General features: G+C 47.2%; 1 protein-coding gene across 1 annotated transcript in view; it reads left to right on the forward strand.

Moving 5' to 3' along the window:
* The window catches only part of WDR7 (WD repeat domain 7), a 344,916-nt gene that overhangs the window by 49,748 nt on the left and 268,808 nt on the right, over nt 1-26,360 (forward strand). The window contains exons 10-14 of the mRNA XM_055125361.1: nt 388-520; nt 791-1,054; nt 1,794-2,014; nt 17,163-17,358; nt 24,166-24,380. Of these exons, the coding sequence (XP_054981336.1) occupies nt 388-520; nt 791-1,054; nt 1,794-2,014; nt 17,163-17,358; nt 24,166-24,380 (1,029 nt within the window). The remainder of the gene's footprint in view (nt 1-387; nt 521-790; nt 1,055-1,793; nt 2,015-17,162; nt 17,359-24,165; nt 24,381-26,360) is intronic.

The raw sequence follows: 26,360 nt of genomic DNA on the forward strand, positions 1-26,360 counted from the left end.
CAGGAATTATTTCTGGCAGTGCTTAGGGGACCATATAGGATGATGGAGGGAGACATTGCAGGGGGGTGAATTGAACCCAGATTGGCCACATGCAAGGCAAACGCCCTACCCGTTGTACTGTCGGTCCTGCCCCTGGATATTACTTAATAACAGAGTTACGGTGCATATCATTTGTGAAGCAAAGAAAATGTATGTGAATACTAAGTCTGGAGAAAAGCTGCAAGATTGTTTTATCCTTTGATGTATTATATTGGACTTGAATATTACTTAACATGTATATTAATCTGCAAAATTGGAGGCTTAGCATGTTTATCTGAAAAAATGTCAATGCATGCAATATTTTAGTTAAATATATTTGAACTGTTTTATTCCCCCCCCCTCTGGCAGCTGCTAATTTGCCCTCCTGTTACTCGGTTCTTCTATGGAGACAAGGAACCTGTCCATAAACTATTGATCCAGGGCGATTCTTCTGGAAGACTGAATATTTGGAGCCTCTCAGACACACCTGATAAGCAGAAAGGTGAAGGCTGTATGTACAACTGTGCAGCAATTTCTTTGTTCTTTTGATGTAACATCCTAAGTACTAAGCACCGCCGCATACATTGATAATGCACCGGTGTTATTTTCTTCTGAGAATCCCGGCCTATGCGTCCATTGCTTGGCGTGTCCTCGAGTCCAGCACACACACACACACACACACACACACACACACACACACACACACACACACACACGTCCTCGAATGCGCTTGCTGCTCTTCACTTGCATGCATGTCTCTCTTTCATCCAAGACGCAGCCTCCAAGGAACTGGAAGTCACCACCTCCATCAGCTTGCAAGAGGCGTTCGACAAGCTCAGCCCGGTGCCCGCGGGCATCATCGACCAGCTGAGCGTGATTCCCACGAGCCAGGAGCCCCTGAAGGTCACGGCGAGCGTGTACATCCCCGCGCACGGCCGGCTGGTGTGCGGCCGGGAGGACGGCAGCATCGTCATCGTGCCCGCCACGCAGACGGCCATCGTGCAGCTGCTGCAGGGCGAGCACATGCTCCGCCGAGGTACCGCCGCGCCCCGCGCCTGCGCGCTGCGTCCTCCCCGCAGGGGGTCGGGGGTGGGGGTCTGGGCAGTGGAGGCAGCACCCGGTGCCCGCACCAGAGCCGGCTGATGGCTGCAGAGGTGGCAACAGACAACTTGATCTCGTAGACCCACGCCGGCTGCCTCTGATTGCTAGTTCTACCCATAGCTTATAAAATTTCATATCAGTTTATCGAGACCTTATTAGTTTATAAAATATTATATCGATGACTTTTTTCATCCTTATAAAGCAGCGTGTCATTTTCTGATAGCCCATTAAAAAAAACCACAAAGATAAAGCACGGTGGAATGAACTTTAATGATCTATTTTATTTTACCTCGTGTGCCCACCCCAATAAAACCCAAAACCCTGCTTCATTTTACTTAGTGTACCTCCCCCCAAAATACCCCCAACCCAAAAGTTTTATTCCACCTTAATAGAAAAGTATCGACTACTCTATTAATAGCCAATAGAAAAGCAACTACTGTGGTATTTTCCTGTTCTTTCTTTTGCGCTGAGTGTTGTATGCCTTCAATAAGTTTTGCCTTCACGGCACGCCTGACTCTGAGCTGCTCACCTGCCAGGCGCTTGTAGGAGACAGAGTTAGAAGCGTTTTTCTGTGACTGTGCTCCGCGCTGTTCTGATGCTGCATGTTTGCTTTTAGGTTTCGAGCCTTTGTCCGATGTTAATTTTCCGTTTTAAATCCGGACCCTCATTCGCAGGTTGGCCGCCGCACAGGACGCTCCGTGGCCATCGGAACAAAGTCACATGTTTGCTATATCCTCATCAGGTCTCAGCTCGTTATGATCAGAGATACCTGGTGTCTGGAGGTGTGGATTTTTCAGTCATAATTTGGGACATATTTTCCGGAGAAATGAAGCATATCTTCTGTGTGCACGGGGGTGAGATCACTCAGCTTCTCGTCCCGCCTGAAAACTGCAGCGTAAGTTGGATCCTCAGCGTGATTTGATCACGGTAGCGTGGAGAGAGGAAGTGGTCAGATGGAAAATAAGTGAAACCCCGAATGCCTGAAAGACAGCTGAGGAGCAAATGAATAAAAGGCCTTGTCAATTTTTTTTTTTCTTTTTGGGTCACACCTGGCGATGCTCAGGGGTCACTCCTGGCTCTGCACTCAGGAATTACTCCTGGCGGTGCTCAGGGGACCATATGGGATGCTGGGATTCAAACCCGGGTCGGCTGTGTGCAAGGCAAACGCCCTACCCGCTGTGCTATCGCTCCAGCCCCGGGCCTTGTCAATTTTAAAGTTGACAGTAGCGATAATAATGTTCAGACAAAGTTCTGATTATTCTCGGACCTAGTGAACTAGGAGTTGCACACAAGCAAATGATTCTGGGTTAACTGCATTTTGAAATGAGTTGCAGTAAGTGAAATATCTAATAGATACATACCCTACTGAATATTGACTGGGTCCATCCTAGAATCGGGTCAGGTCAGTGGTGCCCGGTGGGCAATACAAGCATGAGAGACATAGTCAGGAAGTCTGGTACGTGGAAAATGAGGTGATTTACTCATTGTAGACTTAACAATAAGGGCTTTCTTGACAGTCAAAGGTACTGACTAAGAGAAAGTCCCTTGTGTGATAACTTAACAAGTGAATGACTGCCTAGTTAACATCCTGCTCAGGGTGGGCAAAGGGCTCCTGCATTGCAGAATATGGGCTTCCACGCCGCATCATCGCCCGAGGTCTGTTGGATATTTTCCACCCCTAGTGTGGGGGCTGCTGAACCCCGAGAGGCACGTTACCCCAGCGCTGAGCCACATGAGCGCCGAACACCGGCCTCAAGAGAATCACTTTATTTTAGTAATTTTTTAAAATTGAATCACAACGAGATACGGTTAGGAGGTTGTTCATCATCAGGTTTCGGTCATATAATATTCCAACACCCCTTCTTTCACCAGCGTACCTTTCCCACCACTAGCATCCCCCATTGCACTCTCCCCGCCCCCCCCCATCATTTAAAATTGCCAGGAGCACATTTTGAAAAACTTTTTTTTTTTTTTTTTGCTTTTTGGGTCACACCTGGCATTGCACTGGGGTACTCCTGGTTCTGCACTCAGGAATTACTCCTGGCAGTGCTTGGGGGACCGTTTGGGATGCTGGGAATCAAACCCGGGTCAGCCACGTGCAAGGCAAATGCCCTATCCACTGTGCTATCACTCCAGCATCTTGAAAAACATTTAAAAAAATGTTTTAAAACATTTCCCTTAGCAATCTAAAATTTAAATCCTTGGATAGGATTGACTGGAATGAAGATCTGGGTGTCAGCAAGTAATATAGGTGACCTAATAGGCTATTTTTTTTTCCTCATTCCACTATTTTCTTTTTCTTTTTAAAAACTGGAATCACTGTGAGATCCATGTCACAGAGCCGTCCTCACCCGTGGAATGACACCCGTGCCTGTTTACCAGGGGCATGTGGTGCCCCTCCGTCCCCCAACCTGCCTTGTGGCTCCCCTGGTGGCCGGGTTGAGAAGTGCAGCCTGTGGTGTGGACTCAGTAGGGGCAACACAAAGGACTCCACCCACACACATGTTAGACATACAGACTCATTATGACATGTGCATAGGGAGCAAACGTATTGAAACTAAGAGGTCAGTACCGAATGCAGATTCTGCTTTACCTTTAGATGAGGGGAATCAGTGTGGAAGGGCTTAAAAAAAATGTGATGTCTTCAAAGGCCGTGTTATGTTCGCAGTCAGTAAATAGAAACTTATTTTCCTCTTCACTGGCACGGGTGAATGGATTCCGGGAGCTTTTTGATGCTTCAAATTTTATTTGGAACAGAACTTTTATAACCATTTTAAAATAAATTATTTACACCCCAATCAGGTTCCTCCTGTGCATGCAGACTAAATCCATTGAATTAGTTAAAAAAAAAATTATATTTGACTACTACATTTTTTACTCACCCTTTAATGTTGCATAATCCCAGAGTGTCCAGAAGGGGGCAACATGGGTCTGTGAAAACAGCAATACGTGCATGTAATCAGTAAATACGAATTCGTGCCTTCATTTGGCCATACCCCTGGCTTTTAGGGACAGACCACACATACGAATGCGACAGTATGTGTGGTGGTGTGGCCAGTGCTCAAAGCTAGTAGGAGTAATGCAGCAATTCCCTTTTGAGCTATATTAGTCTTTCTGAAAAAGTACTTACAGCTTTTACATGAATTCTCATCTCACCCTTTGAAATTTTATATTTTGTTATTAATTTAATTTGAATGTTGTATCTTTGAGAAAGCAGTTTTAGGCATCGTTACTGAAGCCACACACAGAAATGCTGGGAATCCAAATTAAGCAAAAGCAGGAAGCAGAACTGCATCTTTTTCTTTTCTCTAAAATTTTCACAATGCACATGTTTCTTGATACTTTTATTTTTTTTTTAACATTTTACCTTGTTTTTTTTTCTTTTTTCTTTTTGGGTCACACTGGGCGATGCTCAGGGGTTATTCCTGGCTCTGCACTCAGGAATTACTCCTGGTGGTGCTTGGGGGATCATATGGGATGCTGGGAATTGTACCCCGGTTGGCCACGTGCAAGGAAAACACTCTACCCGCTGTGCTATCACTCCAGCCCTACCTTAGATTTTTTTAATGACCATTTTCACATTAAAAAAAAAATGGTATACCTTTTCAAAACAAATTCTCAGGCGGAGAAGATGACTCTGACAGCTGACTACAGGTGTCACCCATGGGAGCCGGGTTTGTCCCCCCCCAGCCCCCCCCCCCCCCCCCCCGCGCACTGCTGCCTGAGGCCCAAGGGAAACGATGCATTACATAGGGAATGAGATAGAGCATTGTCGTAGAAAGTGCAGATATTTTCTAGCCTTTGCCTCTTAAAAATGGTATCAGATTTTTCCCAAGGTTGTTAGGTCTTTTCTCAGGATTATCTTTCTTGGTTTGCTTTTGTTTGATTTTGACGGTGCTGGGGATGTGACACATGTGCAAGGCAGGCGCTGTCCTTTGAGCCCCCCCGCCCCCTCCCTGCTTTCCATGTCAGTTTATTGCCATCATTTGAACATCATCCTGCAGTTCATTGTTTGTTTCATTTTGTCAGAAATTTTAGGATGCTGCATTAAATATATATTTTTTCTTTTGCCTACAAGAAGCCACGTGAAAAATGAGTGTAGCTCAATGTGTCCACACACCTGGGATATTTGGGAGCATAAATTCTTGCCTACCGACTTGCTCTGTAAAAAGGGCATGGCGCTTTTATTGGCCTGGGAATAGTTCTCACCAGATTGTGCCTCAGAAACTAAAGAATTGATTTATACGGGCACTAATATTATCCTCACCGTGTTCCTATCCTAATTTTAATCTGTTAAGACTGGCGGATGTACCTGGCTTGTAACAGCTGTATGTAGAGTAGGTCTGAGTGCGGGCCACTGCTTTCTTATTTTGAAGTGTAATTGTATTACTATGCAAGATGTTATTGGTTGACCATTGTAATTGGTTTATATTTTAATTCCTTGTAATTTTGTTTTTTAAGGTTCACTTTTTTTTCAATCTCCACTGATCAACAACTTTATTACGTAGGCAGTGGGGGGCGGGGCATGGTGCCCTCCTTTCTTCCTTCCGTGGCCTGATTCCAGGCACTCTGCAGCTTGAGAATGTGTTTCCAAGTTTTTTGGGTTTTTTGTTTGTTTGTTTTGTTTGATTTTGTTTTGCGTTTTGGGTCAATGCTCAGGGGTTACTCCTGGCTCTGCGCTCAGGAATTACTCCTGGCGGTGCTTGGGGGACCCTATGGGAAGCTGGATATCTAACCCGGGTTGGCTGTGTGCAAGGCAAACACCCTACCTGCTAATCTGTTGTGCTATTGCTTCGGGCCCCAGGTTTCCAAGTTGTTTTTTTTTTTCTTTTTGGGTCACACCTGGCGATGCACAGGGGTCACTCCTGGCTCTGCACTCAGGAACTACCCCTGGCGGTGCTCAGGGGACCCTATGGGATGCTGGGAATTGAACCCGGGTCAGCCGCGTGCAAGGCAAACACCCTGCCCACTGTGCTATTGCTGCGGCCCCAGGTTTCCAAGTTTTAACTATGATCCAGTCACTAATGTTTTCAAGACAGTTTAAAAAATGTGTGTATATATATATATATATATATATATATATATATATATATATATATATATAAAGACATTGGTGAGACTTCCAAAGAATGGGGAAAGACACTTTCTTCTGAAGCATGCGGTGCTAAAGTAAAGGGCCACTGGACAAGCCTGAGCCTGTGTCCTCACCTTGGAAAGACTTGAGCTTTTGGGTGGGGGGAGGGCAGAAGGGGTGGGGGAGGACAGGCCCGTGGTGCTCAGGGTCGCTCCTGGCAGGCCTATGTGTATGTGGTGCTGGGGATCGAGCCAGGTTGGTCATGCGGAAGGCGAGCCCCCTCCCCACCGCACCCGCTCCCCAGCCCCTCTAGGGGCCTTAGCAGGCTGCCCAGCCTCTTGGAAGGCCACTGCCACTTGGGACGTGGAGGTGCCCATGTACCCGCTCTCATTCGGGTGGCACGCCTGGGCTTTGTGACCTGTTCTTTCATCCTGGCACTCAGTACTTGATTGTAGGCGTCCCTTGTTCCCATGTCACGAGTGACTTTTCGTTTCCTTGTTTCCTTGCAGTGGTCATGGCACTCATTAGGGATGAGGCCCGGTCACTGTCACATCTCTTTATCCTACAAGACACAAGCTTCAGACAACAGCAACTCGGCCTTAATTTCCTAGAAATTGTGCTCCGTGATAATGTGCCTCTCTTGATGCTGGGGTTTTCAGCTCACACAGCCATTGAAACTGTGTCACTGGTTCCTGAAAGTTTGTGGGTAGATTGTAGAAGGGCCGGAGTATTACGTTTGCACAGCTGTTGACAGCACGATTCCAGAGGGTCAATGGGGAAATTTGACCCCTTTTATTGCTTTTCACATAAATGAAGGGGTGGCGCATCTTCGATGCTCATTTATGGACACTGAAAGTTATGTTCCTGTGTTTCCTTTGCTCTAGAGGCAAAAGCAAGCCAGCATTCTTTCTAAGATAGCACAGCACGCATGTTTCAGTTCAATTTCTACTGCGTAAGAGGTACACAGATCCCCCCCGTATCTTTGTTAGGGAAATAGGGACAAGTCTCTGTGAACCCAATTTGTTTATAATAAAAATATTTGGAGTGATTCTGTGGCTATGTCAGAAGTATGGAAATGCAGGGCCTGGAGTGATAGCACAGCCGGTAAGGCGTTTGCTTCACATGTGATGGACCCAGACCCAGGTTTGGTCCCTGGCACCCCGATTCCCCTGGGTCTGCCAGGAGTAATTCCTGAGTGCGGAGTCAGGAGTAACCCATGAGCACTGCTAGGTGTCACCCCCCCTCCAAAAAAAAAAAAACCAAAAACAAAGACAGCCAAACACACAAAGTGTGTTAATGCAGTGTTGGCCTTGTCTAAGGCTAGAGATAAGATCCGAACCAGCCAGTTGAGGCCCTCAAGCGGACTCAAGTGACTCCTCAGATAGAGTGAGAACCAGCAAGCAGAATTCATTAGGAGTCATCAGGAGTGCCCTCTGAGGTCCTATGTTCCACATGCTCACGCCTGAGAGTGCTCCCCGGAGTTGGGGGTGGGGTTCAGCAGTAACTCTGGACACTGGCTGTGAGCAAGGGGGAAAAGGCCAATATCTTTACATGATTTTGGAATCTGCAGATTTGATAATCTGTTTTGGCCTCTAAAAAACATACCTGTAATTCACAACATCGTCATCACTATTTTATGCCAAGCCTCCTCCTAGTCTTTTTTTTTTCTCTTGCAAAGCAAGTGGGATCTGACCATTATGTGACGCTTTTCCAAAGAAACGATTGTGCTGATTTCTTCCTGGTGGAAACCCAGGCACTGGCAACTCCTGCAGGAAAGAAACACGATTGCGTTTGAGAAGAGAGAATTGATGGTATATAGCGAGTCCTCGTGATAACGCTAAAGATATGATCTCCTCTTAAAGGCATGGCACTTACCACGAGGCCCATTTCTTGGCGTCCATTATTGTTCCATCTGGTGCAGGTGGTGGTTCCGTGAAGCCTGGTCACTGCTGTCTGCACGTCAGACCCAGGAAGGAGGCCCGGCGTGGTCAGTGGCTTGTCTAGGGACACAGGACGCATGTGCCGGCGGGCGGCAGTTGGGGTCTTGGGGGTTGAACTCAGCCCCCCTCACGTGCTGCCACCAAGTCGGTGCCGTCGCCTCTTTAAGCAGAAAGGCTGTTACTCGGGTTTGACGGTTCTCGTTGTTAATCTGCCAAAGTAAAGATATTTCTGCCTACTTAAGTATTTTATCTCTTTAAATGCCACTTGGTAGAATGAAACAGATTCAGATTTCAAGTTCTCTCCTTCCAGACCTCTCTCTTTCTATTTTTTTTTTTTTTTGAGAAATTGTGCATGGCTCACCCTTATAAATTAAAGGACCATCTATTACTCTTCTATATACAAGAACCACAGTGAGTCTTTTGGTAATTTTAACTCTAATTAGTTATTTATTTTTTAAACTTTTTAATTGAATCACTGTGTTAACTCTACTCATTAGTTTATTCTTTCTACCCTTTAAATCTCCTCTCTCCCTCCGTCCCTTCCTTTCCCTCCCTCCATCCTTCCCCTCCTTTCTTTTTCCCTTCCTTTCTTTTTCCCTTCCTTTCTTTTTCCCTTCCTTTCTTCTTCCCTTCCTTTCTTCTTCCCTCCCTCCCTCCTTCCCTTCCTCTCTTGCTTCCTTCCCTCCTTGCTGTGCTTAGGGGTACTCCTGGTTCTGTGCTGAAGGATTGTTCCTAGTGCCAGGCAAGTGCCTTAACCCCTGTTCTGCCTCCCTGGCCCACATGTGATTATTTTGTAGATATAGTTATTTGTACATAATGTATCTTCAGTTTATATTATAGCATTGATTTTTTTGTTGTTGTTGTTTCAACTTGTCCTTACTGAAGTGATTTGGGGAAGATGGGAGCAGGCAGGGCTCAGGGGGCCTGGGGCCACTGCTGGCGATTCTCAGGCAAGTTGGCTGGACATTTCAGTGCTCAGGCTGGGGAACCGGGGCCACATCCGGCCAGCAGTGCTCCTGGGGGCCATGAGGTGCTGGGGTGGGATGGGGTCGTTATTGACTCAGGCCTTGGAGCTCTCTCTGGCCCCGAGAAAGCCTGTGTCGCCTGTTTCATGGGCGGACCCGTGGCTTGTTCCCTGCTTTGACTTTGTCAGGAGGGCAACTGTGCTTTTGGGGTTTGTTCTCTTTTGAGTCTCACACAGCCGTGCTCAGGGCTTATGCCTGGCTTTGTGCTCAGGGATCACTCCTGGTGGGGCTTGGAGGACCGAAGGGGATGCCAGGGATCGAACTACGATGGACTGTGTGGCTGACAAGTAATCTGTTCACTCTACTAATTTTCTGCCCCTAATGTTGTTTCTCTTCATAAAAAAGATTTATTTATTTCTTTACAGAGATTTCATAAATGATTTTTTTTTGGTCTTCATTTTTTGAAACAAGTGTTTAAACTTTTATTTACCAAGTTGTACATAAGACAGCTGTTTCAGGCATTAAATGTGCCCCCACCAGTCCCTCCGCCAGTGTGCCCTTCCCCCCACCAGCGTCCCCATTTCCCAGCCTGCCCCCTTACAGCCACAGTCAAATTTACCTCGTCGTGTTTGTTACAACACTAAGGCAAAGGGAGCCGTGAAACCTTAGATCCATGGTAGTCGATTTGTGAGCATCTAACCGTGTGTCACTGAAGCCACTGTCACTGAAGCTGCTGTCAGAGGGTCTCCCGGGCTGCTTGGTGCCAACTGAGCGTCGGTGTCTGTCATTGTTTTCTCTGAGCCTGGTGTCTCCGTGCAACTTCCCATCAGATTCGCTGTGATCCCGCTGGCTGACAGGGCTGTGAAAGTTGGAGGTGTCATGTGACCCGGTATGTGGCCGAGTGGCCCAGGAGCTCTAGATCTGGAACTGTTTGGCACTTGGATAAGGTTTGAGTGTGTGTTGGGTGTGGCTATGGGCTGCTGTGCCTTCGGGCAGAAAGGGGAGTCTGCCACCCCCATTCCTGGAGGTCTCAGCCCGTCTACCACTGGGAAGACGCAGTGGTATCTTGTTCTTTTGGAGATGTGGCACCAGGCCGTTTCTCTGCCTTCAAGGTGGCCGGATTTCACAAACAGCTTTTAGAATTTTGTAAGTTATATGCAATGGTTAATATTACAGTAATATTTTAAGACTACATTAAATATTTTAAAGTAGAGTACCAAATAATTGTTTTATTTTGTCTTTTTGTGGGCCCACATATGACAGTGCTCAGGGATTATTCCTTGCTCTGTGCTCAGGGATTATTCCTGGTGGGCTCAGGGGACCTTATGGAATGCTGGAGTTTAAACCTAGGTTGGCTGCATGTATGGCAAGAACCCTACCGGTTATACTATCGCTCTGACCCAATTTTCTAAAGTCATAATTAAGAAAACATCTTTCTATCTTTTTTTAATTGGCTAAGGATTTGGGGGAAAATTATTTTAGATCCATTTTTCTGAAAATAAGGAAATATCAACATTTGTAGTCTTCCCCCGCCTTTCAGGTAGGATATTTAAAAGTAATAAATGATGCATCGTAACTGCATATTTATGTTTCATAGAAAGAGTTCTGGGAAGTACGAGAAATAATGTTGAAGAGAATAGTGGGATTGATTTATGAGTGCAAAAATGCTGGTCATTTATAGCTTGTCTAATGATGAGTATATTTAAAAGCAGACAGTAGTGTTTCTATACTTAAAGAATATTCAAAGAGATAAAAATGTTTGGGGCAGCTAAGAGATTGCTTCTGAAATGACAGGGCAAAAAAAAATAGTTTTTGAAAACATATTAGCAAAAGTAGGGAAAATATAGGTAATTTATACTAGGCACGGCTGGAAAGCAGAGCCATCCCCCGAGAGCCTGTGGATGGGGTCAACTAGCTGTCTCTCATTTCTGTAATTCATGGCAGATGCTTAGGAGCAGGTTACATAAGAGGTTTCTGGGAATGGTTTAAAGTGAAGTCTTGTAAAACGCTCAGGGTCGGGCTGGATGACCTAGGTGGTATATTCCGACTCCGTCAGATTCTGCTCCTCCACACTAATGCACAGGGAGGGTTATTTACTGGCAAGTGAGGGACTGAGACTAACTTGGGTTAGGATCAGAATTCTTTGGAAAAGAATAATTGGCCTCAGGACCTGAATTTCTTCTTTTTAGTTCATTATCTTCTTCTCTGTTCTCACCAGGAGGGGTTGCATCTTTATTTATTTATTTATTGACCAAATGAATATTGTCTTTTTATTTATTTATTTATTTATTTATTTATTTATTTATTTATTTTTGCTTTTTGGGTCACACCCGGCAATGCACAGGGGTCATTCCTGGCTCATGCACTCAGGAATTATCCCTGGCGGTGCTCAGGGGACCATATGGGATGCTGGGATTCGAACCCGGGTTGGCCGCGTGCAAGGCAAACGCCCTACCCGCTGTGCTATCGCTCCAGCCCCTGAATATTGTCTTTTTACTTGGCTAAACTTTTGCCTGCTTCTTGTTAGCCTTGGACATTCTTGGTGTGTCTGGCTTCCCGGGCATAGCAAGCTCAGTATTTGAAACGTAAATTTGACTCAGTTCTCACCGATAAGGAACTGGCCACGTGGAGAGGGGCTTCAAGCCATGATGGACGAGTCATGCCCTGGAAAAATAAACCTTCTCAGAGGATGCTCATGGAGATGTCCCGTAAAGTCCTTTGGTACCCACGGTTGCTAACGTGGGGTCCAGGAGATATTCTTCCCTGGATTATGGGAAGAAAATGTTCAACCTTCCATGTGTCTTTCCACCCCACCCTCCAAACCTTAAGAAATTGAGCATCTGAACATTTACATGAAGGTGACTGGACCTCTTAATTCATACATCACACACAGGGGAAGCATGTGAAATGGGGGTCCTGCCCCTCGTAGGAGGGGTCAGCATTGCTCTCACAGTGTGTGCGTCCAGTGAATGTGCGCCCAGTGTCCACTGTCATTCACTGCCTCCCAGGATGGGCACTGAAGATGTGTGGCAAATGCTAATGCCAAGTAACTTTAGAAGGCCAAGTAATTTTAGGGAGATTGTGTCCCTTCATCTGAAATTGATTTCAACATGGAGTCCTGCTTTGAAAATTAAAAATCTGTTTTTGTGCATGTTTTACAGTGTACATGATATACTGGCCTAGAAATGTACACATGCGCGTGTATATCTATATCGATTAATCTATCTAGGTACATAGGGAGTCGGCGTAATCGTACATTTTCTCTAAGTAAATGTATATATGGTTCATAAGGTTTGGAACTTCGATGCTTTTCCAGTAATGGAAAGAGATGAGGCTCCCATTTTTGACTTCTCGCGTTATTGAATTCCACAGTTGCTGTGTCTTCAGCATTATCCGATGCGGCACCCTCATCTGCAGTCACGAACAGGTGACTTTTCCAGGTTGAAATGGAAGGAAGTGAAGTGGCACAGAATGAATCACATTACAGGCTCAGCCAGTGTAGCCGAACTTAATGTTCCATAACCCAGATACCGGGAATTTAAGAATAAAGAAATTGTGTTAATTTAACTCATTTGTGGACAAGCTGGGTCTGAATCGAGGAGAAATAGGAGTTTCAAAATATTCTTTAAGAAGTCTTTCCTTAACAATTTTAAGGACAGATAAGAAGAAACCTAATTAATTGTGTTTTAGCAAATCTTTTAAGTGCTTTCACTTAATAGATAGCTGAGAATTATTTATCATTACTCTGTTCATTGTTTGAATTAAAATTAATACCAGCGTGGCGCTTGAGAATGGTCTTTTTTCCTTTTGCATTTAAGCAGGCTAGACATTTGCTTTGTTTTTGCCATTAATTTGTTTTCTCACAGCCTGCAAAGGTAGCCATCAACTCAGAATTAATTAGTAGAATCAAAATTAATGAGGTTTTGCTGTATTGGGTCATTTCCACTCAGCCAGATTTCTTCACACGAGTTCAGACTAGCATTTTCTTGAAAGAAGAAAAATTAGATTTATTTTAATCCATATTTAAAACGCAGAGAACCATCTTTTCTTCTGAGTTAAGTACCTCTAATAACTGTGCTTTCTTGGACTTAGTAATATTGATTTCTTTTTTTGTTTGTTTTCAGTCTTGATTATTTTGGTTATTTTCAGACTGTTGCTCATTACAGTAAAGCTCAAGTTAACCCTTCAGATGCTGCTCTGCTTCTCTTCCTATTCGGGGCAGGTATAGGATTTTTATTTCGGATTAGACTTTTCTTTTCTTTTTTTTTTTTTTTTGAGGCTAGGACTGATCCTTTGCCAATATTCCTCATTGCTGCAACATCTGAGCAGACGACAACTATACAACTATACTTCACTACATCTCTATGTATTCTGTGAGTCAGAAGCAAAACATCAGCGGAGATGAAAAGCGAGGGAACTAGAGTTCTTGGGAACCCCGGGTCTTCTTCTTTTCTCTTTTCACAGGATGATTTCCCGTAATACCAAGAGCAGACGCCATGCTATTATTTGATATTCACTCTGCGTGTTCTTTATTGGTGCTAGAGCGTCGTGATCACCCGAGGCAGAGCTCTTCATCTTTTTATTTGTTTTTCCTCGATTGTGGATTGGGGGGGTTCCTCAGGGGGACACCCACTGCTGGAAACGCCTTGTGTCTGGGGGCGGTGGTGTTCCTCAGCGGGGCCTGTCATTTTGTGTCACCGGTACCAACAGCTTGTACTTTAAGGCACACCGAACTCAGTGACGGAAATTGGTCAAACTAATGTCGAAGAAAAGAGCAACTCCAGGGGGGCTGCTTTGCTCAGGTGGTCGGAGACCCACGGGTGAGAGGCCCCGAGTGCCATCCCACACGCCACAAGATGGTCCCCAACCCCTCTGATTGTTGGGGCCATCCAGATGAGGAAACCAGCCCCTCCCCTTTGACTCCCATCTCAGTTTCCTCCTCTTTGACAAGGAGTGAGACGACTGGACTTGGGGAGCCGAGAGGGGCCAGCGCAGTGCCCCTTAGGGGAGCGTCTGTGGAAGGGGCGGCATCAGGACCACAGGTGAGGGGAGCGTGGCTGACCCAGGTCTGGTGACGGGACAGGAATAGGTGAAAAGGAGTGCCCGTCAGGAAGCCTTCTTTCAGTCAGGGAGGCAGAGAGGAGAGATCCTTGTGCCGTCTCCTCCTCTGTGAGAAGCAACCTGACCCCTGAGGGCAGAATGGGGGCGTGAGGTAGAAAACAGTCATCATAAATGTAGTGAGCATCTGTGTGTGTGTGTGACTGAAATGAATGATGAATATATTTGATAAAAACGAAGTCAGGACTCATGATAATTTGCAGATATGCAAAACATCCATGGTCTCCACTGCCTGCCATTAGCAGTATATGTCTGGTGATTCTTTTCTGTCGAGTGAAATCGTGGGAAATCAGGGCATCATTGGATGTATTTTTTCACCCTCTCATTCTAACACTGCCTCTGTTAAAATGATTTTGTTTGGGGGGTAGTTTGCTATTTTATTTCAGCTTTTTGCTTAATTGTAAAAACAAATTTTTCCATGTCATAAGCCTCTTCGCCTGTAATATGTCTTTTTAAAGCAAGAACACGTGTTTTATGTTTTTCAACTTATCAGGGTCCATGAAACACGGAGCTAAACAAATACTTGCTGAAGAGAATGCTCTGTGATTTGGGGTAAAATAATTTGTTTCTCTGCTTTCGCTTATGGTGTGTGGGTGGGGGGGGGCGAGGTGATGTCACACACACTGGGTTGTAGCGCCCGTATATGCAGCTGTGGGTTCCGAAGCATTTTGTAGTGGTTCTTGCACCCATGCCCTCTGGGCCATGTGGCACTGTCATGCCTTTTCTTTTTTTTTTTTTTTTGCTTTTTGGGTCACACCCGACGATGCTCAGGGGTTACTCCTGGCTCTGCACTCAGGAATTGCTCCTGGTGGTGCTTGGGGGACCATATGGGATGCTGGGAATTGAACCCAAATTGTCTGTGTGCAAGGCAAACGCCCCACCCGCTGTGCTATTGCTCCAGCCCCGCCCTCTATGATGTTTCAACACAGGTTTATAGCACAGTCTTTCTGAACTTAGTTTCCTTCCCTTTCCTTTCATTAATATATATATATATATACATGTATATATATATATATACACACACACACACACACATATTTTTAGGGAGTATATCTGATCGTGTTTGGGTTTACTCCTGTCTCTGTGCTCAGGAGTTATTCCTGGCAGAATTCATAAATTCAGAAGGTGGTACTGGGGATTGAGCCCTGGTCAAACACCTTACTCAATGTATTATTTCTTTGGCCTTTTCTTTCTTTCTTTTTCCTGTGGTGCCTGGGATAGACTCAAGAGCATCACAGATTTGAGACATAGAGTCCACATTGCACCACGCTCCAACCTTGAACTTAATTTTCTTTTTCCCTTCTAAGACTAAAATACCTGAGTTATGAACTACGTAAACAGTTAAATCTATAACCTTGGTTTTATTAATGCTCTGCTACATTCACACATTGATATAAGTTGTTTACAAAAGCACACATTCAGTAAGACCAAAATAAAGCTACATTACGGCCAAGAGAAGTTGGGAGGAAAGGGCAGAGGGACCCGCTGAGTCCGTATTCAGAACTGTCGGCCTTAGACCCTGCACTGTGGTGGGCTGGAAATTCAGTCCTGAGTTTCTCAGCAGCCCAGTTAGAAAAGGAACCCATTCGGTGGAGATTTCCCCAAAGCGTGGGCCTCACAAATGGATTTAAAAGATCACCAGTCAGAAAAACGCGACGATGCCTCATCTTCTAGTTTCTGTGTGGAGGTAATTCTATTCACATTGGCACGCCCAAGTTTCTTGGAAGTCCTGTGGGTAGCATCAGCAACTCCAGTTACCTTTCATTTGCATTTGATCCACGTCCTCTATTTTTCCATCTGCTGCCTATCAATGTTTCCGGTCACTAGAGAACCAACCAATGAGCTAACAGCACCAAGAGCATCTTCAGCTGAAAACAGTCTGTTCTTTGAGGTGAAACTGTGAGGCTGTAGAGATTTTTTCCTTTGGATTCTACGGAGGGGATTATATTTCTCTCTCTGCCTCTCTTTCTCTCTCTCTCTCTTTGTGTGTGTGTGTGTGTGTGTGTGTGTGTGTGTGTGTGTGTTTCCACTATTATATTTATTCCAGAGGGCCGCCTTCTTGATTAGCAGCCACACCGTCTACAATAGTGTCAGATGGCTGTGTAGCCTCGTTCAGTGGGACTGGGTGCCTATAATCTGAATCACTAAGATGTTAAGTTTCAAATGGCTGCAAAATTGTCGCCAAAATGTTAAGGACCTACATTGTGCATCTCCCAGGTTGTGGGTTTAGTTTTGTGTCAACGAGTGAAAAATCTTCCCTGCCTGTGCTTGACTATCCGTCTTCTATCTTGCTCTCCAAAAGAATCGAAGGGCCAAAGTCGAAATGAGCAGGAAATAAGTAGCTGGATGTTTAATTGGCTATTGTGTGTGGGCTGAGGGGAAGCCCCCGCTGACATTCCAGACAGCCGCTCTGAAGCACATCTCCAGATAATGTGAACCATCCACGGCTCTTCGGAAATGATGGTTGCGGGGGGGACGAGGAGGGCATTGTCTTTGAGCAATGAGCGGCGAGAGCTTGGGTCTAAATGACAGTCGCAGACGGAAGGCCGCTGAGGGCCGAGCAGCTCTGGGCGCCGACAAAGGGAAATTCGCACCGTGGAGAGAAACACATAATCACAGATCAATTTCCCCCCGCGCGGCCCGCTCACAGGTAGCCGTCCTTTCAGTCAGGCCGGCTTCAGATGCGAAGGGCAGATGTTCCAAAGCGTCTTTCCCATCCTCGCCAAGGATTCGTTTGGATTTAAGAAGAGGAAAGTGTTGGGATGAATGAACTGGGCCTTTGGTACTTAACGTAAAGACGACTCTTTGGGGCATGGCTTCCTAAATCGTGTTTTTTTTTTTCCCCCAGTCACGAATGTCTAGATTGGGATTAAGCTGGGGGGGCGGGCAGGATGTGTTTTATTCTCACGAGAGCCGCACTCACCTACGGCTTGTCCTTCTTTCCAGGCCAGAGTGCAGCACTGTGTCTGTTCCGTGGCCAGTGACCACTCAGTTGGGCTTCTGAGCTTACGAGAGAAAAAGTGCATCATGCTGGCCTCTCGCCACCTCTTCCCCATCCAAGTCATCAAGTGGCGGCCCTCCGATGACTACCTGGTTGTGGGGTGCTCGGACGGCTCTGTGTACGTGTGGCAGATGGACACTGGTAAGAACCTACCTTCAGAGACGAAGCGGGAAATGATGTCATTGTGGGTTTTTTTTTTCTTTAAATCTCTTAGAAGTTCAAACATCATCTCTATGAAGGAAAAAAAAATTCAGATGGAAAATTTCATTTTTTGGGTGGGGGGAGTGGGGGTCACACCTGGAGATGCACAGGGGTTACTCCTGGCTCTGCACTCAGGAATTACTCCTGGCGGTGCTCGGGGGACCATATGGGATGCTGGGAATCAACCCGGGTCAGCCGCGTGCAAGGCAAATGCCCTACCCGCTATGCTATCTCTCCAGCCCCTTAGATGGAAAATTTCTGATCATTGGTCTTTAATTTTTTTTTAATTTTATAAAGTAGTTTAACAATATTTTATTACGTTTAATATTTGAACACCAATCCCATCACCATTAATTTCCCACCACCGTATTTCGGATGTTTCCAATCCTGAACCCCAACCCCTGCTCTAAAGCAGAATTGAAATAATGGTCATTGCTTTCTAAACATGTTCTCATCAGGGCTTGGGGCAGTTGTGTAGCAGGGAGGTTCCATCCCTGGCACCCCACCAGGTTCCTCGAGATCTTCTAGGAGTCATTCCTGAGAGCAGAGTCGGAAGTAAGTCCGACAGCACTTCTGGGTGTGGCCCCGAAACCAACCAAACAGACATCAGAAGTCTCCCCAGCCAAATGTTTAAGCATCCTCTTAGGTTTCGTACAGTGTCAAATGCACCTTTAAAGGAGTGTAGTTGAAAAAGACGAAATACACAGACTAGGGAAGACATGCAGGCACCAGGCAGAATATGTCATTTCCATGTAATCCATGAGGTGAACTGGGCAATGGGTGGGAAGCATTTTATTTTCCCCCAGTCTCAGATTTAGAAACAGTGATCAAGAGCAAAAAATTCTCTTTTATCTGAACAGGACAAAACCACTCGGGGCAGTTCATTGAAGGGGGTAACTGCAACAAAAGTTTCAAGCTCTGGAGAGAATATTTAAGTGCCAGCTTTTAGAAATGTTATATATGGGGCATAATACACAACTGTTCCTGCTTTGCTTCAGGTTCTGGCAGTGACACGGTCTGCTGGCTCTGACTCTCAGAGTCTCCTCTTCTCCTGGGAAATCTTTTAAGATTGTAACTGAAAATGATTAGTTAAGCTTAGAGAAACACATTTTATTCTACTTTTAATAGATAATCACATATCAGTGATAGAAACCTTTTTGTACAGTCTTTGTTCTACATGTATTTGTACTTCATTTCAATTTTTTTTCCATTTTTCCACTTGTTTTAAATAGTATTTAAGTCATTCTGCCTGCCATGGTGTGGTAGGGAATTGCTTCATTCTTTTTTGAGAAGCATCCATAGTCATTAGTAATTTTTAATTTGCAATCTGTGTTTTAACTGGTATGTTGACAGTATTGACAAGAAAGAAGCAACATTCGTGAAGAGTGTCAACATTTTTCCCTTTGCACTTTTTCCTTTTCTCTTGTCAATTATACAAAGGGTTCGTGCTTTTTTGTAGAATTTCATAAGCACAAAAATATTAGAAGCAAGCTGATCCCCGATCCCATTGCTCAAGCGATAAATCTTTTGTCATTTTCCGCTTTTGCTCTTCATCCTGTGCATTTTCAAGGCCAGAATTGCTTCATACTGCAGATGCTATTTGGAAGCTTAATTTTGGGGGGTTAGGAGGCACCCAGTGGTGTTCCGGGGGCTCACTCCTGACTGCATTTAGTCATCGCTCCTGGCGGGCCCGACTTACTCTTTGCTTTGTGTTCAGGAATCATTTCTGCTGGACTGTTTTTTTTTGGGGGGGGGAGCGGCAGGGAGGAGGATCTCAGGGGCGAATGAGACACATTTGGTGCTGGGGAGTGAACTTGGGTTGACTGTGGGCAAGGAAGGGTGGAGCCTCCTTGCTGCGATCTCTCAGGTCCCTGGACCTGCTTTAGGTCCTTTTTGCTCATTTTGTCTGTTCAGCAGCTCTGTCTGCTTGATCTGCTGTAACCCCCTACAGTGGCTACCTGGGGCTTCTTCTAGCCCTCTGTCTCCCCCCAACTCCCACCCCTACCCGCTGCCCCACCTGTGATTTTTATCTGTAAGATGATAATCATTCCTGTGATTTACTCTTGATGGGAAAAAAATGAGATGATATTTATGTGGTGGGCAATAGAATGAAATAATATCCATGTGCATACATTCTAAGTTTGTGTGTTATGTGCAGGTATATTTCCTATTTTGAATATTAAAGAAACATACTGTTTAACTTCATCCTTTTGCTGAATCGGGTCCTTTGACGTTTAAGCAGGTTTCAACCTGTTTTCATTGGGAGTTAATCTTAAAGGAAGTCCTTATAAAGACATTTTAAAGCATTGTTAAAATTTATTTATTTATTTTTGTTTGTTTTTTGGGTCACCCCTGGGCATAGCCAGGTGTTACTCCTGGTTCTGTGCTCAGGAATTATTCCTGGTGGTCCTTTGATGGGATGCTGGGGATCGAACCCGGGTCAGCTGCATTCAAGGCAAATGCCTTACCTCCGTTACTGTCTCTCCAGCCCCATCACTTTCTTTCTTTCTTTTCCTTCACTTTATTAATATTATTATTTTGCTTTTTGGGTCACACCCAGTTCCTCTTGGCTCTGCATTCAGGAATTACTCCTGGCGGTGCTCGGGCAGCCCCATCACCTTCAAACTATTTCACTATTAAATTAATGCTGGTATATCTTGAGTATAAGAGTTTGGTAAACTTGTCTAGGAATTTTTTAAATAAACGATACATTTAGAGGGATCGTTTATACTGAACTTTTCAGATTCTTGAACACTCGATTCTTGAATATTCCAAATACTTTCTTTGTGGTTTTGGGTCTTACTCGGTGGTGTTGAGAGGCTGTTCCTGGCTCAGTGCTCGGGGGCTCACCCTGTGGTGCTCAGGAGCTGCTGTGGGACTGCTTGCAAGCCTGTCTCAGACCACTGAGCCATCTCTTTGGTCCCTCAGGCATTGAAGTGTTTGTTCTGATTGCTTTTGTCTTGGGGACATAGCCAGGTGCTAGTCCCGGCTCCACACTCGGGGTGCCCCTGTGGGGTGTCTTTCTCTGGCCCTAAATACATTTGTTCAGGAAGCTGAGATTCTTGACTAATGGTCATGCTTTCATGACAAAGTTACTTTTCTGGGGCTGGAGCGATAGCACAGCGGGTAGGGCGTTTGCTTTGTACACGGCCGACCCAGGTTCAACCCCTGGCATCCCGTGTGGTCCCCCAAGCACTGTCAGAAGTAATTTCTGAGTGCAGAGCCAGGAGTAACCCCTGAGCATCGCTGGGTGTGACCCGAGAAGAAAATAGAAAAAAACGGGGGGGGGGAGTTACTTTTCTATTAAATTCCCTAGAACATAGTGGCAAGCAACTCCCTGGTCTTACAGGTAGTGGAGTATGTTATTCTTATACCCAATGTAGTGTGATTTAGCCCTTTCATGTTACACATGGCATATAATATTGGCGTTTTATAACTAGAACCTCTCGGAGGCTTTTGGGTGAACATGTGGCCTTCATAAATCAAGCTAAAGATAGAGAAGAAGAATTTACTTGGGATTTTGACCGCAGTGGGAAGTACACATCCTTCTTGCCTCCTTGCTATTCAGGCCGTTCCTAGTGATGTAGAGGCCCCCGGGGAGCCAGGAGGCACACCCCGGAAGGAATTGGCATTATTTATTTATTAAATTTATTTATTTATTAAATAAATAAAAAATGAAGCTAAATAAATCAGATTGCGCCAGGTTAGGTGTTTGAAATCTATTTAAACTCTGAGGAAATATTTTTATCCTGCTTCTCAATAATTTGGGGTTGGATGTATTTTTTTTTGGGGGGGGGAGGGGGGTGCTAATGAATACAAGTTTCTGTCCCCTTGAGTAATGCTGGTGTTTCACTGTAAAAGCATCTCGTCTTTCCTTTAGGCCTTACGCAGTCTTTTCTTTTTGTTGCCTCCCCCCCCCCCCCCCCGCCTTTCACCTGGGCAGTTTTCATTCCCAGTGTTTTATTCCTGAATCAAATGAGGCTGACGCTAGTCGTATAAACCTGAGTCGGGGAGACAGTGGCTCCGAGTCTTGTCCTCATCGGCCGACTTTGCTCTGTGTGGCACCCACAGGGCCCGGAGGACCCAGACATGATTGTGCTTCTTTTTTTTTTTTTTTTGCTTTTTGGGTCACACCCGGCGATGCATAGAGGTTACTCCTGGCTCTGCACTCAGGAGTTACTCCTGGCGGTGCTCAGGGGACCACATGGGATGCTGGGAATCGAACCCGGGTCGGCCGCGTGCAAGGCCACCGCCCTCCCCGTTGTCCTATCCCTCCCGCCCCTCCTCCTGCCCCCAGTGGGCAAAAGAGGTTTGGGGACCTCTGGTGTTATTTTTGCTTATGGCTAATTCTTAAACTTGTTTTTATTTATTTAATTTACTTTTTTTTGCCCTAAATATCAAGTTTATTGTGACATTTTTTAAAATTTTGATCCATTTAAGTTGGTGAGTGTTTTCATTAACCTTACCAGAGAATCGAGAGGTGGAACTTCAGTTGACTTTAATTCCTTACAGAAGGGTTTAGTAGCAGGTGGTTTCTTCACATATGTACCCTTCATTTACAGCACAGAATACAGCGGTGATTCGAGTTTATGTTTCTCTTTCACATTGCACCGAGTTGCCTGTTTTCTACATTTGAGTTACCTGTTTTCTACATTTTTGCTTTTTATTAAAAGAAAAAATACAGGAAGTCAAAGACAGCATGAGGATAGAGCGAGGGTAGTGACGGCTCTTGCCTGTGGCTGACCCTGGTTTGAGCCGTGGCACTACGTGGTCTCCCCAACGCTGCCCCTGGGAGGGGCTCCAACTTCTAATTTCCTTTTAACCCAAAGAGAAAAAAGTGGATCTTTTCTAAACCTTTGTTAAAATCAAGTATAGACAGATACTTGAGAAACAGGCCAATAGCACCTTTGTTTATTGAGCAGCTACTTACTTGTTGACCGTTAACATGTCTCTTTGTCTTGGTCTCCCTGGCTGTGCTCAGCAGTGCCGGGGGCCACTCTGGGCCGTACTCGGCCGGTCTGGCCTGAGCGTGAGGCACTGTGTGGCCCTGAGGTCCTGGGGAGCCCCGGAATCAGTCTGTTGGTGCTCGGGCCACTCCAGGGCTTTATCCGAGGCTGCGGCCAGACTGGGCGGGGGCACGTGTGATCCCGGGGATTTGGACCCGCCGTGGGCACGTGAGCTCTGCGCTCTCTCCCAGCCCTCTCGCCCTTCCCCCCCCAAGTCTCTGGGCACTGTCCGGCTTCTGCAGGGGCTGAGCTGCTCCTCGAAGAGGCTCCCTCTCCTTGGCCTTCTGCTCCGGACTCCGTGCGGACTTCCTGCCTCAGTCTCCCCGGGGCCACGCTGAGCTCCACAGAGGCCCTCCCCCCCGCACCCCCCCAGGAACGGTTCCCTGTGGAACTTGAACGAAGAGGCTTTTATTTGTATTTATTATTTGATTTTTAACTTTCCCTGTAGTTCAGGCAGATGGTTGCCATCGAGTCAGCATTCATGGTGCATTTACAAAGTTGTTGCCTCTGGACTGTCACCAAAGTTCCCAACAAAGTTCCCAAGACTCGCCTCCCCGCCTCCCTCCACCCGCCTCCGTCCCCCAGGCCACGTCTTGTCCTGCGGGAAGAAGTGTTTAGCCTGTTCCTGAGATGTTGAGAGACAGAGGGCACCGAGACGGGCCTGCAGAGAGGTGGAGACATCCTAGCGGAGGATGAGTCTGAAAACTGACCAGGGGGAGTTCCGGGAATGGAAACGTTGACAGAAGGGAGAACCCGGGTGTCCTGAGCCCCAGGCGTGCACACTTTCTCCCCGGGGCGGGACGGTTCTCCACGGGCCGTTCATGTTGGTCCCGGTTCTTGAAGGAGTTCCCGCTCTCGGCCTCTTCCCAGAGGTATTCCCGGAATGATTCTGGATGATTTCAGCATCCGTGCAAATCCGTGTTGCTATTCTATAAGAATATATTCCGGGAGGCCAAACAAGAGAAGGACATTCTTGCTAAAACCTTTCATGTATGTATAAAAAGGAGAGTACATGTAGCATATATGCCGCAAACTGGGCTCCAAGACGCGGACGTGTTAAAACATCGTCAGCCACTATTCTCCCACTCGTCCTCCTCAGTCCCCGTATTGTCCCGCGTCATTCTGTTGTCAGGACCGTTCCCCTCCGTCGTCTCCCAGGGGACCCCTCCTCCATCTGCCGGAACCTGCGTCCTGAAGGCCGTGCGCTCCGGGGAGGGTGCTGGCACCTGCGGGCAGCCGGGGAGGAGGCGGCCGGTGGCACCGCTGGACGGGCCTGCCAGTGAGCGGCCGTGCCCCCGTCTCACAGGCACGCCGCGGCGTCGGGCCCTCTGAGGGAATCCGAGTCGCATGTTCCCCCTTCTCTTTCCCTGGAGGAGCGTCGTCCTCTGGGCTGCCCCAGTGGGGTGGACATGAGGAAAACTGGGCACACTCGGGTCTTTGTTTCCTGTTGCCAGGCCGCCGCTGACGCTCAGGGTGGTCTCGGCGCCACGACGGGGTGGGAGCCAGGAGTGGGGAGGGCAGGGCGGGGGCCGGCCGTCGAAATCTCGGCGCGGGTTTGATTTTCTGGGCGCGTTGGGGCCTTGGAGGCGAGAGACGACGGAGCTTCTGCCGGCGAGGGGGAGCCCGAGGGGCCCCGGGCAGAGACGTGTTTTGGGGGGCCCCGGCCCTGGGTCCGGGGTGGGGGGGAAGCGACGCCCCGCGCCGGCCGGCGTGTCACCCCGGGGCTGGCCCTGTCTTGCAGGCGCCCTGGACCGCTGCGTCATGGGCATCACGGCCGTGGAGATCCTGAACGCCTGCGACGAGGCCGTGCCCGCCGCCGTGGACTCGCTCAGCCACCCCGCGGTCAACCTCAAGCAGGCCATGACCCGGCGGAGCCTGGCCGCGCTGAAGAACATCGCGCACCACAAGCTGCAGACCCTGGCCACCAACCTGCTGGCCTCCGACTCGGCCGACAAGGCAAGCGGGAGGGGGGCAGCACTGGGGAGGGGGCGCTTGGGGGGCCGGGCTCGCGCTTTAAGATGATGCGTTTATCCCGCGGTGCGTGTCCCCTGGGTGGGGACCATCCCCAGCTCTACTCGGGGGCTGCTCTGGGCTGCCCGGGGGCCGGTGGGGCTGGGGAGAGAGGCGGGTTGCCGGCGTGCCGGGCAGCACCCCGCTCGCTCTCCTATCAGCCGTGTTTCTGGGGCCCCTGGGGAGCTCAGCCGCAGGCGCAGCTTGTCACCTGGGCCACGGGGCCCGTCAGAAACACAGTCAGCGCCAAACCCTGGACAGCGTCTGATTTCAGCCAGCTCACTCCCACATAGAGTTTAATAAATAAAGTTTAACAAACTTTATTTATTAAAGTTTTTTTTGATGAATCACTGTGAGGTACAGTTACAGACTTACACACTCTGGTGCTCACGTCTCAGTCAGACGGTGATGGGGTGATGGGGTGCCCGTCCCTCCTCCAGTGCCCGTGCCCCACCGCCAGTGTTCCCGGTTTCCCCCTCCCCCGCTCTCTGGCAGGCACACTCCCTTTTACTCTCTGTCTCTCCCTTTGAGTCCCACATCGTTTTAGGAGACTTTAAGTCATTGGCATTTGGAGAAAAAACAAAAAATTCCCAAATTATTCCAATTGAAATTAAAAAACAAAAAATGACTCCTATGCATGCAGAGAATTCTTTTCTGAAATTAGTTTTTTTAAAATTTTATAAAATAGTTCACAATATTTGATTACATTTAATATTCAAACACCAAGCCCGCCACCACGACACCTTCCCACCCACCAAATTCGGGATGTTTCCATCTCAAGCCCCAATCCCTGTCCCAAAGCACAACTGAAATAGTATGTTTTGTATTGGCTGTTCTGAAGAATTGCTGAACGTGCTAACAAAAAAGTGTCCATATAGGAAACAGTGTGAAGATTGTTCTGTTTCAGCAGGAGCCATTGAGGCATTCTATGGGATATCAGGACCATGTTGTTAAAGTTTGGGTGAGGTGGGCTTTGGTATATATGTCTGAAAATATGCTGAAAATATGTATATTTGTGCACTATATATTTCCTGCTATGATTTGTTGCCTGCTGTCTGACCCCATCATGTATGGTGTGGTGAGTAAGGGGAGTGGCTAGGGAGTGGTCCAGGAACATGTTCACTCATAGGTGAGGCTCGGCCCGAGTGTGGCAGCCACCTTGAGCAAGGTGGCAGCTCAGTTGTGGAGGTTTTCGGCTGCCAGAGCAGGGTCCCTTGGGGCGGGGGCGGGCGGGGGGCTCTCACCCACCCCCCTGGGGACACCCTGGGGGAAACAGCCTGGCACAGAGTTTGGTGGCGTGGCTTTGGGGGTCCGTTTCTGAAATTTTTCTAAAAATTTCTTTTTTCCCATTTCTGAGATTCTTGCAGACATTTTGCGGTCTTCTCTCTTCCTGGCACACTTTCTTGTGAAAATTTCTTTCTGACAAACTCCCTTTCGAAGGGTCGAGCACGAGCGAGGAAAGCATCCGTGGGACTGAAAGGGAACGAGAAAATAATTCACACAGACAAATTCAAGTACCTCCTGAGACAGAACAGTTTAGGTGCAATGACGATGCTTCTCGCTGGGGGTTTCGTTAATTCCAAGGGAGGGTCCGGGCTGTGGAGGCGGTTTGGAGGGCCGGAGCACCTGCAGTGCACGTGGGAGCCCCAGGTTCGATTCCTGAAGCCCCGTGGAGTGGCCCTAAAGCACCCCTAAGTGTGGCCCCAAAACAGGAAACTGAGGGGCTGGAGAGGCAGCACGGTGGGGAAGACACTTGCTGCATTCGGTTGACCTGCTCCATCCCTGCACCACATGTTCCCTCAGACCTGCCAGGGTGGTCCCTGAGCACAGAGCCAGGGGTCAGCCCTGAGCACAGAGCCAGGAGTGAGCCCTGAGCACAGAGCATGGAGTGAGCCCTGAGCACAGAGCCAGGAGTGAGCCCTGAGC

Source organism: Sorex araneus, chromosome 2 (assembly GCF_027595985.1).
Source record: "Sorex araneus isolate mSorAra2 chromosome 2, mSorAra2.pri, whole genome shotgun sequence".
Taxonomy (NCBI): domain Eukaryota; kingdom Metazoa; phylum Chordata; class Mammalia; order Eulipotyphla; family Soricidae; genus Sorex; species Sorex araneus.